The sequence below is a fragment of the Gigantopelta aegis genome, chromosome 6 (genome assembly GCF_016097555.1).
Source record: "Gigantopelta aegis isolate Gae_Host chromosome 6, Gae_host_genome, whole genome shotgun sequence".
NCBI lineage: Eukaryota > Metazoa > Mollusca > Gastropoda > Neomphalida > Peltospiridae > Gigantopelta > Gigantopelta aegis.
Window position 1 is genome coordinate 2,090,820 of NC_054704.1, and position 15,772 is coordinate 2,106,591.

Consider the following 15,772-nt stretch of genomic DNA (forward strand, 5'->3'; position numbering starts at 1 on the left):
AATATTCACATTTTGGAACTTTATTGTACAGTAGCTGCGTTTTATCGAATGTAACCGTGGGAATGTGTTTGGGACATGCAATGACCTTATATTCACAAAGCATGAACCGGTAGGAAACATAAAATCGGAGTTATAACCCATTTGTACCCTTTTGCGTTTCTTTTTTTGAAGAGTATATATATATATATATTTAATTAATTATGTCTGTTCCAATAAAGTAATTTAACAGTGGTGTACTGCATCATTCAGTGGCGTGAAAACATATCCCAAGTATGAGTTACACGCATTGGTTGTTCCCAATCCCATCAGCTATACATGGGACCATGTATGAGTTACACGCATTGGTTGTTCCCAGTCCCATCAGCTATACATGGGACCATGTATGAGTTACACGCATTGTTGTTCCCAGTCCCATCAGACATGGGACCATGTATGAGTTACACGCATTGTTGTTCCCAGTCCCATCAGACATGGGACCATGGCAAAAAATCCTGGATACATTTCAGAGCCGTTTATTTCAGTTATATTGTTTGCCTATAAGAACTATTTTTCAGTTTAGTAATATTGTTTTCCTATAGGCATGGTGGTTAGCATTCAGCGTGCAGACCAGAAACCGTTTGGAAAAACATACAAAATCGCCCCAATGTCAACCTATACGGTGAAGAACAAAAACTCCTGCTTTCAAGTTAATGGCACTCAGAACTTCACTGTCTCCATACAAGGTGTCCTGCCAGACTTGAGCAAATTCAAAGTAAGTATCCATGGGGTTTTATAATCATTTAAAGTTACATTCTCTGGTTACCATATTATAACATCATGTACAAATGTGAAATACAAGCTCAAATGCACTTTTAAAAAAGTCATGTGTGTTCGCTATGAACAGATATCATCAAACGTATATGCTTGATTCGTCGTCTCTGCCACCATAGCTCGGCAAAGCACAAACGACAGTCTGTTGTCAGTTTCAGTTAACAAGTGCGTTTGCCGATTTCAAATTGTAGGATTCGTCTCAAAAAATTAAAAGAGAAATCTTGCACTGTAGTTTGATCTTGCCAACGTATTATCGACAGTCGTACCTTCCTATTTCAGAATTGATATTTTATAAAGTGTTAGTAGAACTTTGAAAGTTTAGTTTGTATACTAGTAACACATTAATCATGTATATATTTTTAAAATAAAATATACTAAAGTAGACAATTAACGTTTTCACTTCTTAATTTTACGTGTTAAAATCGACAACTTCAAATAAATATTATTTTCTTTGGAAAGGGTAAAGTTGGAGGCGGGGGGGCGGGGGGGGTTAACGACATCAAAGATAAATCATATTGATTTAATAATCATCCAACCCCATACAACCGTAAATAAAATGTGTTGAGTGCGTCGTTAAATAAAACATATCCTATCCTTCCTGCAATCTGCTGTTGGATGTCTAACATTTCGTAATTTTGACATATAATCTTAGAGAGGAATCGGGTGTATGTGCAGGGGCAGGGTATTGGAGGTCGAAACTCTTACTTGCCCAAGCTTTAAAAAAACTGAAATGTATTTTTGGTGGGGAGCATGGCCCCACGTAAACTTCGCTCAACACAGTCTATAACCCCAACCCCGCTGGAATCCCTGCACATGCACCTTGGAAACCCGCTACATTTTTTTTTAGCAAGGGATTGTTTATATGTACCATCCCACAGACAGGATATCACATACCATGGTCTTTTTGTATACCCGCCGATAGGGAACGATCCTAGACTGACCGCGCATTTCCAAAAAACACCTTATGAATAATGAATAAAACTAACATATAGTCTTGAAAAATGTTAAGTAAATCGAACACAGTACCCTCTTCCTCTACCCCTAGAGCGTTAAGTAATTAGTAACACCCCCTTACATGTAACGCATATGCCAACAGCTGGCAACTGTCAAAATTTCAAGGCAAATCCCCCACCCACCAACCCCTGGAAAGGCGTTGTACCATACCTCTATGGATATAAATATGTTTTGGAGATATGAGACGACCCCTCAATCAAGACAGTTAAATTTGTTCAAAAATTGCGAAATCTCACGTGATCTCTTGTTGGGGAATTCTATACTTGTGATAAGCCAATGAAAACCGAGATCGGTACGAGCCCGTCAAAAGTGTCCCACTTTTGAAATACTGGCTTTGTTTTTGACCTGGATAAGTCAGCGTAGTTAAACCAATGCTGAGTGCGGTGTCATATATGCACCAAACGTAATTGGATTTTCTGTTCTATATGCTTAAATAATAAAAATATTGTAGTTTTAAAAAAACATTGTTTATGGTAACACTATTAGTTCGCTAGTTTTGTGACACCCCTTCTTCAGATGGATGGACAGATATGCAGACATTTATGTGGATGGATTGATGGGCGAGTGGATGGATGAACAAACACATAGATGGATAGATGGACAGACAAAAGGATGAATGAATAAATGAACGGATGAACAAACATACAGATGGATAGATAGACAGACGGATGGATGGATGAACAAACATACAGATAGATGATGGATGGATGAATGGATAGATGGATGGATAGATGAACAGATGGATGAATAGACATGATAGATGGATGGATAGAAGAACAAACATACAGATGGACGGACAGACGGATGGATGGATAGATAAGACAGATGGATGGATGGACGGATGGACAGATGTATGGATGGATGATCAGTATGAATGGATGGATGGATGAACAGTATGGATGGATGAATAGATGAACAAACATATAGATGGATGGATAAACAGATTGATTGATAGATGGACAGACAGATGGATGGATGGAGAGATGAATATATATATATATATATATATATATATATATATATATATATATATATTCATGTACAAAATTCAAGTGTCATCCTGCAACACACCTACAACATATTTTCAAATGTAAACAAGCAAATTCTATGAAGTATTGACCTTTAACCAGTTCTATTTCCGGAATGTCACAATGTGCAGTTCCAAACTCCAAAATCATCTTTTGTCAATGTGGTACATGTATTGTGTATTTCATCATCAATCTGAACTATTTACTTGAATTGTCAGGAATTCTGGCATGGTTGATGCGGAGTCATGGATTTCATGCTAAAAGCAACAACAAACAAACAAATTAGTGAGTCACAAATAAACAGATCTTGGTAGCAATGGCCATCTCCTCACAGTTTGCACCGTCTTTGGTCCCTACCTCTTCGACTTTACTCGATAGAGGATGAGGTTCGCACAGATACCCCTCGGCTGGGGGTACTCTGTGGCTGCAAACTCCGACCGTTCCGCACTTGGCGCAGGAACGACCATTAGGTTTTTAGGAAACGTTGTTTCGGAGTTTTGTGGATTTTTTTAACGCTTCGCCTCAGTTGTGATCATTGCTTTCGCAGACGGGACTGTCAGGTGCGGCTCCCATTCCTCCCCCACCCCACCCCCCTGGTTTTCTGCCAAAACCAGCAGAAACTGCGTCTCGACAGCAGTTTGACGATGCGGTTAGGGATTGTTGTTCGGTTCCTATTGTTTCCGTCTCGGGAGACGCTGCCCCAGGTTGTCTCGATTAGGGGAAGGAGTCCATGTAGATCTTCGGGATCCAATGGACAGTTACCTGGCTTCAGAGGAAGCCTCGGTTGGACCGGATTCTGTCGCTGACCCAGCTCTCTCTCACTTCGGTTCGGAGGTAGAGGAGGAGTGCGATTATCCGGTGGTTCTGGCTTTTGTCAGGGACCAGGTCCGACAGGTATGTGGGGATGCTATACCTCAGGTTGAGGCCCAGCCTACATTCAAGGGTGTCTCCTTCGGGAACCGTTCTTTGAATTTGGTCACTCCTCGTGAGGAGCCGGGTATACCACTTACACAGGAGGCGCACAGTTCACTTTGTGACATTGATGTGCGTCAAACGTTGTGAAGACGTTTTTTCGTACACGTTCGGTACGGTAAAATTTACGTGGTAAACGTCGGTCCACGTTTTCAGGGTTCAAGCCTCCTCCTGTGAAAAAGGCTGCTTTTTTACAGTCGGCTCAGATCCCTAGGGTTCCTGACACTAGGAGGCAACCAGGTAACAACCCGTCTTCCGCTAAGCGAGGACGCAAACGTCGTACTGCGTTCCGTTCTCAGTCCACCAAAGGCGTTGCGCCTACGGGTGGTAAGCGGTTCGATCGATCTGAAAGACGCATACCTCCATGTCCCGGTGCACAAGGCGTTTTGGAAGTTTCTGCGCTTCCTGTTCAACGGGAAAGCGTACAAGTTTTGTGTGCTCCCGTTCGGTTTGGCGACGAGTCCCCATGCGGTGGTAGGTCATGTTCATTCATTAGGGGTTCGAATGCATACCTATCTAGACGATTGGTTGATCCCAGCTTCGTCGCAACAGGAGTGTCAGACCAATGTCGGGTTGGTTTTGGACACGATCCTCCAATTGGGTTTTATTCCCAATTGGGTGAAATCGGAGTTAATGCCGGCTCAGATTTTCACATATCTCGGAGTGGTCTTCGATCTTGTGGTAGCGTCGGTTCGTCCCACCGATGCGCGTTTCCACCTCGAATCTCTGGCCTCATTGATCGTGCGGTTCAGACGATTCAAACGACCACTCCAGTGGCATTTGTCCCCACGGTGGGACGGTCACAATTGGGACACGATAGTGCCTCTGGGTCCATGGTTCACTCATCCGATACAGGAGTGCCTGTTGGACAAGTGCATGGCCCTATTGGTTCCGTTGCACCCCCCTGCTCCAGATCTGATCCTTTTCACGGATGCGTCGCTGCACGGGTATGGGGTGCATCTGTTGGATCAACACATTTCAGGGGTATGGAATCTCTCCGAGAGGAAGCTTCATATCAACTGTTTGGAGATGGAGGCAGTGCATCGTGCTTGTCTTCATTTCCAGTGTGTTCTTCGACACCGTTGAATTCTGTTGAGATGCGACAATACGTCGGTAGTGGCATATCTCAATCGTTGGGGTGGAACCAAATTGGAGACTTTGGGTTGAAAAGCTCTTGCGATTTTGGAATTCTGCGACCAACTAGGGACGACTCTGTGGGCGAAACACATTCCTTCATCGGTGAATGTGTTAGCCGATGCCCTCAGTCGACATACCCCTGTTAGACGGAGTGGATGTTGAACAAAGGGGTGGTCGCAGCAGTTCTTCGGGTGTGGGGCAGTCCACAGGTGGACATGTTTGCCACACGGTTGAACAACCAATTGCCGGTGTTCGTGTCCCCGGTACCGGACACATTGGCGTTGGAGTACGACACGTTGAGTATGGATTGGGCGGGACTGGATTTTTATGCCTTCCCTCCTCCTGTCTTACTCGGCAAGGTGTTGACCAAAGTGGTCCAGGAACCTTGTCACGTGACGTTGATAGCTCCTCTGTGGGTGGCGCAGCCCTGGTTTCCATAGCTCCTGTCACTGTTAGTGGCAGTCCCGTTCCGGTTACCAGTGTTGTCCGATCTACTCAGCCAGCGACTGAGTCAGACGGTGTGGCATCCGAAGCCGGAGGTCTTCCGGCTTCATGCGTGGAGGTTATCAGGGCTTCCTTGCGACGCAGAGGTTTTTCGATAAGAATTGCGCAGCTCGTCTCTTCAGCAAAGCGCAGATCTACCGAGTCGGTTTATCAGTGTCACTGGCGTATGTGGGTTCGTTGGGGCGAATGCACGGGATTTCAATCCCTTATCGCCTACTGTCAACGATTTAGCGGAGTACTTTCTGGTGTTGGTCCAAGACATTCACGACAGTGAAAAGTCAGAGCTGCGATTTTCACTACTCTTAAACAGTGTGGATGTCGTGACTTTTCTATGAACTTGGTGTTGCATGATTTACTTAAATCATTGCAATCCACGGTTGAACGACCTTCCATTATTCCGAAATGGAATGTCTTTCTTGTGTTACATGCTCTTAAGGGTGCGCCTTATGAGCCGTTGAGGTTTGCTAGTCTTCGTGCCTTGACGTGGAAGACTCTGTTTCTGGTTTCACTGGCAGCTTCTCGTCAGATCAGTGAGATGCATGCTTTTTTGCATGACTTGGTTGATTACAATTCGGACGGGTCTGTCACTTTACGTACCGACCCTATCTTTGTTGCTAAAAACCAGTCTCCGGGGGAAGAGTTTCCACCTACTGTCATTCACAGTTTATCTCGTACACTGTCATCTGACAACTCGGATATACTTCTTTGCCCGGTGAGAGCATTGAAGTATTATTTGTAGCGTACGAAAAACCGGCGGCAGGGTAAAAAGAGATTGTTTATTTCTTATACCATTAGGCCGGGTGATGTCACAAAAAATGCTTTGTCTCGATGGATAGCAGCTACCATCAAGTTAGCATATGAGATGGCGGGTGATCATGTGTTACGGAATTTCTCTGTTAAACCACATGAGATCCGAGCCATTTCTGCTTCCCTGAATTTTCATGACTCTTTAGATATAAAGGTCATGAATGCAGGGGTTTGGAAAGGACGGCACACTTTTGACCGTTTCTATTTCCGGGATATGGCGGTTGGTACTGACGGTACGCGTATGATCCAGACAGTCATTGCAGCTCAACACGTCATGTCTGTGCGCAGGGCAACGGAAAGGGGTCGACCTCTTTTCCGTCCGACTGCCATCAATTCACGCTTCGGACATGTTTAACACTCCACCCTTTTCTGAGGGATGGGTTTTTGTTTTTCATAGTGTTGTCTACCGTTTCCTCTCCCTGGGGAGATGTTTTCCCTCCCTTTCATGGGGATGAGTTTTTCTTTTGGAAAGCCCCTTTTTATTCCCAAAAGTTTTGTTTTTGACTCCTTGTTACCGTATGTCGTGGTTCGTCCTATCTCCATGTCATTACTTCAAAGGAGCTTTTTGGGTACGGGTAAGTCCTCTATTTTCTTACCTCCTCCCATTAATGTTGAATTCACGTGCTCTAACGGTGTCATTGCACATCCGTTATAGCATATTTGTTGTGCTAGCACAGTAAGTTGAATAAGACTATTAGAAAATTTGTTTCTAATTTTCATTATTATTCATACTTACCTAGTGCTAGCACAACAAACTATACCTCCCACCCACCCCTATGAGGCTTTCCCTCGGTGGATTTGGGTGGACTTTGAACCGAGAATGAAGTTACAGGTAGCCCGTGCAAGGATAGCATTGCGCATATCCGGAAGGGAGAGAATTCTGCAGTGTGTAGGTATGACTCAGGTTGAATAGCATATTTGCTGTGCTAGCACTAGGTAAGTATGAATAATAATGAAAATTAGAAACAAATTTTCTAATAGTGGATGGAGTCACCTGTGTTTATTATGTTTTAGAAAGTAGGTACAGAGATAGTGGATGGAGTCATGGATGAAGTCACCTGTGTTTATTTTGTTTTAGAAAGTAGGTACAGAGATAGTGGGTGGAGTCATTTATGTTTATTATGTTTTAGAACGTAGGTACAGAGATAGTGGACAGAATCACCAATCTAATTAAAATTAGCTCCACTATTACATGTGGATCTAACACCAGCCAGTTGGAGCTCATGTCCACCAATCAAAACCTTACTTGCAGAATCCTGCCAGTGATTTAAAACTAACAACACTGCGTAGTCCCCAATGTCCAGGTAACATTTCGTCTGTAAATAATAATTTAAATATTGACCAATCACACTTCGCCTTTTATAACGTTATTTGGGAGCATACAAATTCTAAAAATATCAGGCGAGTCTGTTTTAGTGGCCGCAGTACAGCGAACCATACCAATACGTACGGGTGGATTATCAATCTTCAATTTTACATTAAAAATTATTTATTTATTTATAAAAAAAAACCCAACTGAATCAGTCTTCAGTTTTACATTACAAATTATTTATTTTATAAAATAAAACATGTTTTAAGGCATTCGTAATTCACACGAAACATGTCGTATACCCTCAGGATAATTCAGAATGTTTTCAAATTATTTTTAAATCACTGGCAGGATTCTGCAAGTAAGGTTTTGATTGGTGGACATGAGCTCCAACTGGCTGGTGTTAGATCCACATGTAATAGTGGAGCTAATTTTAATTAGATTGCAGAATCACTTATGTTTATTATGTTTAGAAAGTAGGTACAGAGATAGTGGGCGGAGTCACCTATGTTTATTATGTTTTAGAAAGTTGGTACAGAGATAGTGGGCGGAGTCACCTGTGTTTATTATGTTTTAGAAAGTAGGTACAGAGATAGTGGATGGAGTCACCTGTGTTGATTATGTTTTAGAAAGTAGGTACGGAGATAGTGGATGGAGTCACCTGTGTTTATTATGTTTTAGAAAGTAGGCACGGAGATAGTGGGTGGAGTCACCTATGTGTATTATGTTTTAGAAAGTAGGCACGGAGATAATGGGTGGAGTCACCTGTGTTTATTATGTTTTAGAAAGTAGGCACGGAGATAATGGGTGGAGTCACCTGTGTTTATTATGTTTTAGAAAGTAGGCATGGAGATAGTGGGTGGAGTGACCTGTGTTTATTATGTTTTAGAAAGTAGGCATGGAGATAGTGGGCGGGGTAAAGTGTGAGAAGTGGCAGCTGATTGACATGGAGTGGAAGAAGAGCAGCACGTACACGATGTGGGTGGAGGTGGGGACGAGGAAACCGGTGCGATACATGATGATGGGCTACGACTCGCTGCTTGGCTCACACTTCGACAAGTACATCCTCGACTACAGCAGCAACTTCATCTCCAACAAACCCATCCCCGAGCAGCAGTTTGCAGTACCCGAGAGTAAGAACACACTTTACTCGCTGTTGTACCAGGGTGGGAGGTAGCTCAGTGGTAGAGAAAACACTTTACTCGCTGTTTTACCAGGGTGGGAGGTAGCTCAGTGGTAGGGTGGGAGGTAGCTCAGTGGTAGGGTGGGAGGTAGCTCAGTGGTAGAGAACACACTTTACTCGCTGTTTTACCAGGGTGGGAGGTAGCTCAGTGGTAGAGAACACACTTTACTCGCTGTTGTACCAGGGTGGGAGGTAGCTCAGTGGTAGAGAACAAACTTTACTCGCTGTTTTACCAGGGTGGGAGGTAGCTCAGTGGTAGAGAACACACTTTACTCGCTGTTGTACCAGGGAGGGGTAGCTCACTGGTAGAGAACACACTTTACTCGCTGTTTTACCAGGGTGGGGGGGTAGCTCAGTGGTAGAGAACACACTTTACTCGCTGTTTTACCAGGGTGGGAGGTAGCTCGGTGGTAGAGAACACACTTTACTCGCTGTTTTATCAGGGTGGGAGGTAGCTCAGTGGTAGAGTGGGAGGTAGCTCAGTGGTAGAGAACACACTTTACTCGCTGTTGTACCAGGGAGGGGTAGCTCACTGGTAGAGAACACACTTTACTCGCTGTTTTACCAGGGTGGGGGGGTAGCTCAGTGGTAGAGAACACACTTTACTCGCTGTTTTACCAGGGTGGGAGGTAGCTCGGTGGTAGAGAACACACTTTACTCGCTGTTTTATCAGGGTGGGAGGTAGCTCAGTGGTAGAGAACACACTTTACTCGCTGTTTTACCAGGGTGGGAGGTAGCTCAGTGGTAGAGAACACACTTTACTCGCTGTTTTACCAGGGTGGGAGGTAGCTCAGTGGTAGAGTGGGAGGTAGCTCAGTGGTAGAGGACACACTTTACTTGCTGTTTTACCAGGGTGGGGGGTAGTTCAGTGGTAGAGTGGGAGGTAGCTCAGTGGTAGAGTGGGAGGTAGCTCAGTGGTAGAGTACACACTTTACTTGCTGTTTTACCAGGGTGGGGGGTAGTTCAGTGGTAGAGTGGGAGGTAGCTCAGTGGTAGAGTGGGAGGTAGCTCAGTGGTAGGGTGGGAGGTAGCTCAGTGGTAGAGAACACACTTTACTCGCTGTTTTACCAGGGTGGGAGGTAGCTCAGTGGTAGAGAACACACTTTACTCGCTGTTGTACCAGGGTGGGAGGTAGCTCAGTGGTAGAGAACAAACTTTACTCGCTGTTTTACCAGGGTGGGAGGTAGCTCAGTGGTAGAGAACACACTTTACTCGCTGTTGTACCAGGGAGGGGTAGCTCACTGGTAGAGAACACACTTTACTCGCTGTTTTACCAGGGTGGGGGGGTAGCTCAGTGGTAGAGAACACACTTTACTCGCTGTTTTACCAGGGTGGGAGGTAGCTCGGTGGTAGAGAACACACTTTACTCGCTGTTTTATCAGGGTGGGAGGTAGCTCAGTGGTAGAGAACACACTTTACTCGCTGTTTTACCAGGGTGGGAGGTAGCTCAGTGGTAGAGAACACACTTTACTCGCTGTTTTACCAGGGTGGGAGGTAGCTCAGTGGTAGAGTGGGAGGTAGCTCAGTGGTAGAGGACACACTTTACTTGCTGTTTTACCAGGGTGGGGGGTAGTTCAGTGGTAGAGTGGGAGGTAGCTCAGTGGTAGAGTGGGAGGTAGCTCAGTGGTAGAGTACACACTTTACTTGCTGTTTTACCAGGGTGGGGGGTAGTTCAGTGGTAGAGTGGGAGGTAGCTCAGTGGTAGAGTGGGAGGTAGCTCAGTGGTAGAGAACACACTTTACTCGCTGTTTTACCAGGGTGGGAGGTAGCTCAGTGGTAGAGAACACACTTTACTCGCTGTTTTACCAGGGTGGGAGGTAGCTCAGTGGTAGAGAACACACTTTACTCACTGTTTTACCAGGGTGTGAGGTAGCTCAGTGGATTCTGAAAGTGAAGACAGTGATTCGAATCCTATAACAGATCAACACACACTGTCATTCTGGTACAGACTATCTTCTCACTGACTCTGTTCTCTGACTCAATGGGTCTGTTCTCTGACTCAATGGGTCTGTTCTCTGACTCAATGGGTCTGTTCTCTGACTCAATGGGTCTGTTCTCTGACTCAATGGGTGTGTTCTCTGACTCAATGGGTGTGTTCTCTGACTCAATGAGTGTTCTCTGACTCAATGGGTCTGTTCTCTGACTCAATGGGTCTGTTCTCTGACTCAATAGGTGTGTTCTCTGACTCAATGAGTCTGTTCTCTGACTCACTCTTCTCATCACCTTTCAGTGTGATCTCAGTGACCTCCCCAGGTTCTGTTCTCTCTGTATACTGCACACATCTCCGCTATCCTCATATTGGCCTGCTAAGACAGCTAGCCTATTCTTCATCTTAGTCTTAATCAGTGCTCATAATTTGTTGCGTCAGAGCTAAAAGGTCATAAGTGGCAGATACGACCTAAAACATCTTTTTTGCATATTTGGAATTGCCATTCCCGATTACATATTGTCACAAAAAATCGTAGCTGTGTCCCTAATAGCATTGCTTATACATAAGGATTTAAATGGCCGTAAGTGAATCACAGATACCAATTTGCACGAATATAGACGTAACTGACATATACGACTTTCCTCCGATTTGCTTGCTGTCCATTATGTAAACACGACTGGTCGTATGTGGTAGATACACCCTTTTTAAAGACAGTTCATTATATAATTATGTCTGATATAGGTCGTATGTACCAAATACGACCCATATGCATTCTTTGTTATCGGTTTGTGATAGAAATTACAAATGTGAAGTACAATAGAGCATACATTATGTCAATATTTGTATGTGCTTGAATCCTAAAAATAATATGACTTTTGTCGCTGTGAGATCCCGGTCTAATATGGATTTTTTGTTTGATACTGCATGCAACGAACCATTTGACAACAGACAAGAATCGTGTCTATATATATAAATAGGAATTGCAGTAACATTAATGTTTGTATGGTTTGCTATTTTATGTGCACCATAATTATAATAATAGACATGTTTTGGTGAATTTTCTTGAGGTTTTTTAATCGAAGCAAAGTTTCCAACATGTAATTTGTATTTGTAGGTACAATTTTAATTCATAATAATGTTGTATGTGGCATATACGACCAATGTGCAAGCATAATTACACTGATTTTGGATGTATTTAATTGTATGTTACGGTGATCAAGTTCCGTCTTTCAGCTGTCTTTGAAGATCTACAGGATTGCCCTACATGTAGGCATTATGGATTAACAATATGTCACATACAAATGCAATTGTAAGTTATCCAGGGCAAAGTCCAGTAATAGAAGACAGTGTAATCAGACGTTAAGATTAAAAGGTGAATAAAGTGAATGTGACCTCAACATAAACGATAGCAAGATCTATGAACTTTTTGTCAACTTTTACAGTTAAGGAATATTTGCAACAGAATGTTGAACGTGAACATGACACAACACACACACACACACACATACACCAAAACATTAGCACAACATAGCATGCACAACAGAAGCTGAACATGACATAGCTCACACAACAGGACCTGAACATGACATAGCTCACACAACAGGACCTGAACATGACATAGCTCACACAACAGGACCTGAACATGACATAGCTCATGCAACAGGACCTGAACATGATATATAGCATACACAGCAGAACTTGGCACATCAGTGACAACAAGACCTGAACATAACATAGCAAAAAGCTGAACATGAGAAAATAATCACCATAGAAAATAGCACTTGTGATAGTTTATTTGTTTGTTTTGTTTAACAACACCACTAGAGCACATTGATTAATTAATCATCGGCTATTGGATGTCAAACATTTGGTAATTATGACTCGTAGTCATCAGAGGAATCCCGCTACATTTTTCCTAATGCAGAAAGGTATCTTTTATTTGCACTTCCCCACAGACAGGACAGCACATACCACGGCCCTTATCCAGTCACTTGCAACAGAACCTGAACATAACATAGCACTCACAACAGAACCTGAACATAATAGAGAACTCACAACAAAAGCTGAACATGACGTGGCACACACAAGAGAACTTGAACATGACATATCTCTCACAACAGACCCAGAAAATAATTTAGCACACACAACAGAAACCTCAGGATTGATCACTTAACACTCAATAAAACACGGAGAGAACACTGCACATAACATAGTCTGGAGATATCACCGAACACACATCATACATAATCTGGAGAGATCTCTGAACACAGTAGAACCTGAAGAGATCACTGAACACGATAGAACCTGGAGAGATCACTGAACACACAACAGAACCTAGAAATATCACTGGACTCGCAACAGAACCTGGAGAGATCACTGAACACACAACAGAACCTGAAGAGATAACTGAACACACATCATAACCTGGAGAGATCACTGGAGGCACAACAGAACCTGGAAAAATCACTGGACACTCAACAGAACCTGGAGAGATCACTAAACACACAATAGAACCTGGAGAGAACACTGGACACACAATAGAACCTGGAGAGATCACTGAACACACACAATAGAACCTGGAGAGATCACTGGACACACAACAGAACCTGGAGAGATCACTGCAATATAACTTGGAGAGATCACCAGACGCACAACGGTACCTGGAGAGATCACTGAACACACAATATAACCTGGAGAGACCACTGGACACATAACAGAACCCAGAGAGATCACCAAATACACAACATAACCTGAAAGATCACTGGACACACAACAGAACCTGGACAGATCACTGAACACACAATAGAACCTGGAGGGTGTATACTACCAAATCAAATCCCATAGACGACAATAGTAACATATGTAGCTAAAACTCCTACCTGCAGCATATCAACCGTATCAATGCCACAGATATAAATACTACCACCCCTCACACTTAAAGTGAATCAGAAAACATTGGGGGTCAAGCTGCTCGTTTCTGAGATAATGGGTAGCGTCTATGACTACCCTAGTTCCGCACAAAATGTGAGTACTTTTTTTTACAGGTACCCCATACATGTTTCAAGCACAAGGCTAATTGACACATTGGTACTAGATGAAATAAAATTGCATATTTTTTTAACCCAGATGAAACTATTATTTTTTACAACCAACACTCACATTTATAACCAATCACAGGACTTGTGGTGTTCACTTCTCTATCAAAAGTTCGGTGCACCTCGAACTTTGACCCAGCCGGAAGTTATTTGGTTTAGTACTACCTGGAGAGATCACTGGACACACAACAGAACCTGGAGAGATCACTGAACACGCACTATAACCTGGAGAGATCACTGGACACACAACAGAACCCAGAGAGGTCACCAAATACACAACAAAACTAGGAGTGTGCACTGAACACACAACAGAACCCAGACCAACGCACAGCAGAAGCTGTAGTGGTTAGTTAACTCAATATAACCTGGAGATAATCCTGCATACTCAACAGGTGGACATGGTATAGTGTTTACTACTTCTGGATTTGATATTCAGTACACACCCTCGTTGGAAATGTAAACCCTATATCCTTCGAATGAGCTTCACTTGAACCCAGTGTATCCCAAACCAATAAGCTGCTAAACACAGTTTCTTCATTAAAGGATACCAGCTTCAGTTTGCTTAACTATTCTGGTTTGTCTGTTGCACTAGCTGATAAACCAGGTATTCTTGAAACTAGTACTTCAAGTTCAAGTTCTTTATTTGCTTTGAGTTTTACAACTCATCAGCTGGATACATAATATAAATAATACAACATAGTTATACAAAATACACACGTGCAAAACAATGGTGGGTGTGGTTTATATATAATCATGGACAAATGAAGTGATGTAAGTTATATTTATTACATTAACTATTATCCTGCATTAACCGATCTCTAATTGTAATCGCTTGTACTACACCCTGAGGCAGCAGAACCAGGAACTATCTGCAAAAGGACTCCCATGGCTCAAAGAACATGGAAAGAACACTGCACACAACATGACATCAGCTTTTCTGATGACTCATCAGGAACGAATACTTGCCTAGAAAAAGTTTTTGTATGGACAAGTTGTTTGATTCTGATGCATCATCATCAAACAACAAACATGGAGCACTACCACCACAGTATTTCTGCCAGAAAGAAATTTTTGGGTATGGCTCTATGGAATTGAATGCAACCAGTCAACAGGGGTATGGGGGGGTCCTCCTTCAAAAAGAAAATGGGTTACGTTTAGGGTTAGGATTAAGAAAATCATACAGTAATGATAAGAGTAATTAATTTGGTCAAAAAGTTAACTTGAAAAAAAATTCTGCAAAAATATTTGGGTATGGCACCATACCTTTTTACCCTCTGGCAGAACCCCTGCACCAGACTTAGTCACACAAAATCAGGGGTGGGTCAAAGAAAACAAGGTTTTCACGAGTCAGAGTAGTTTTATTTTATTTATCGTATTATTAACAAAAGTAAAATAACTTTTTCACGTAATATTTTGTTTAAGCGGTGATTTTATTAATACGTACTTCTACTTGTATTCCTTTTTGAATGTTTGCTTCTAAATCTGCTCTATTTACAAGCTTTCTCCTTTTTAAAAACAAATTGTTGTAACTACAACTATTTAAGCAAATAACTAAAACACCTAAAATGCTATAAATACCGCAGATATACAAAGAAATCGTAAATATGTTCAGCTTTCATTGTCATGAAAAGAAATTTGACATCTTATCTACTGATCAAGAAAAACAGTTTTCCTTCATTATCTTGGCTTTTTAAAAATGAATTTTTATGCACTTACGTCCTTCTGGCTCTCATGCAGCGAATTGTAGAGTATAGAAGAATCTGAAGATGGTTGCAGTTGCCTTATAATGCTGCAAATACTAGTTACAACATTGAGAACTGTAATGTGCAGTCAGTGTCCGATTCTGAGGCTTTTCCATTGACTTCTGTAACTATAGCACATTTTTGATAATTGATTTGGAACATCCACTTAAGGACTGTATGCCACTGTTTGTAGCAGTGAAGCATGTGCTTTATGTTCTGTTGTAGCAGTGAAGCGTGTGGT

General features: G+C 42.6%; 1 protein-coding gene across 2 annotated transcripts in view; it reads left to right on the forward strand.

Moving 5' to 3' along the window:
• Positions 1-15,772, forward strand: part of LOC121375073 (digestive cysteine proteinase 2-like) — a 38,990-nt gene that overhangs the window by 4,547 nt on the left and 18,671 nt on the right. For both annotated transcript variants that reach the window (XM_041502300.1, XM_041502301.1), the window contains exons 3-4: positions 579-751; positions 8,471-8,714. In XM_041502300.1, coding sequence (XP_041358234.1) covers positions 579-751; positions 8,471-8,714 — 417 coding nt within the window. The remainder of the gene's footprint in view (positions 1-578; positions 752-8,470; positions 8,715-15,772) is intronic.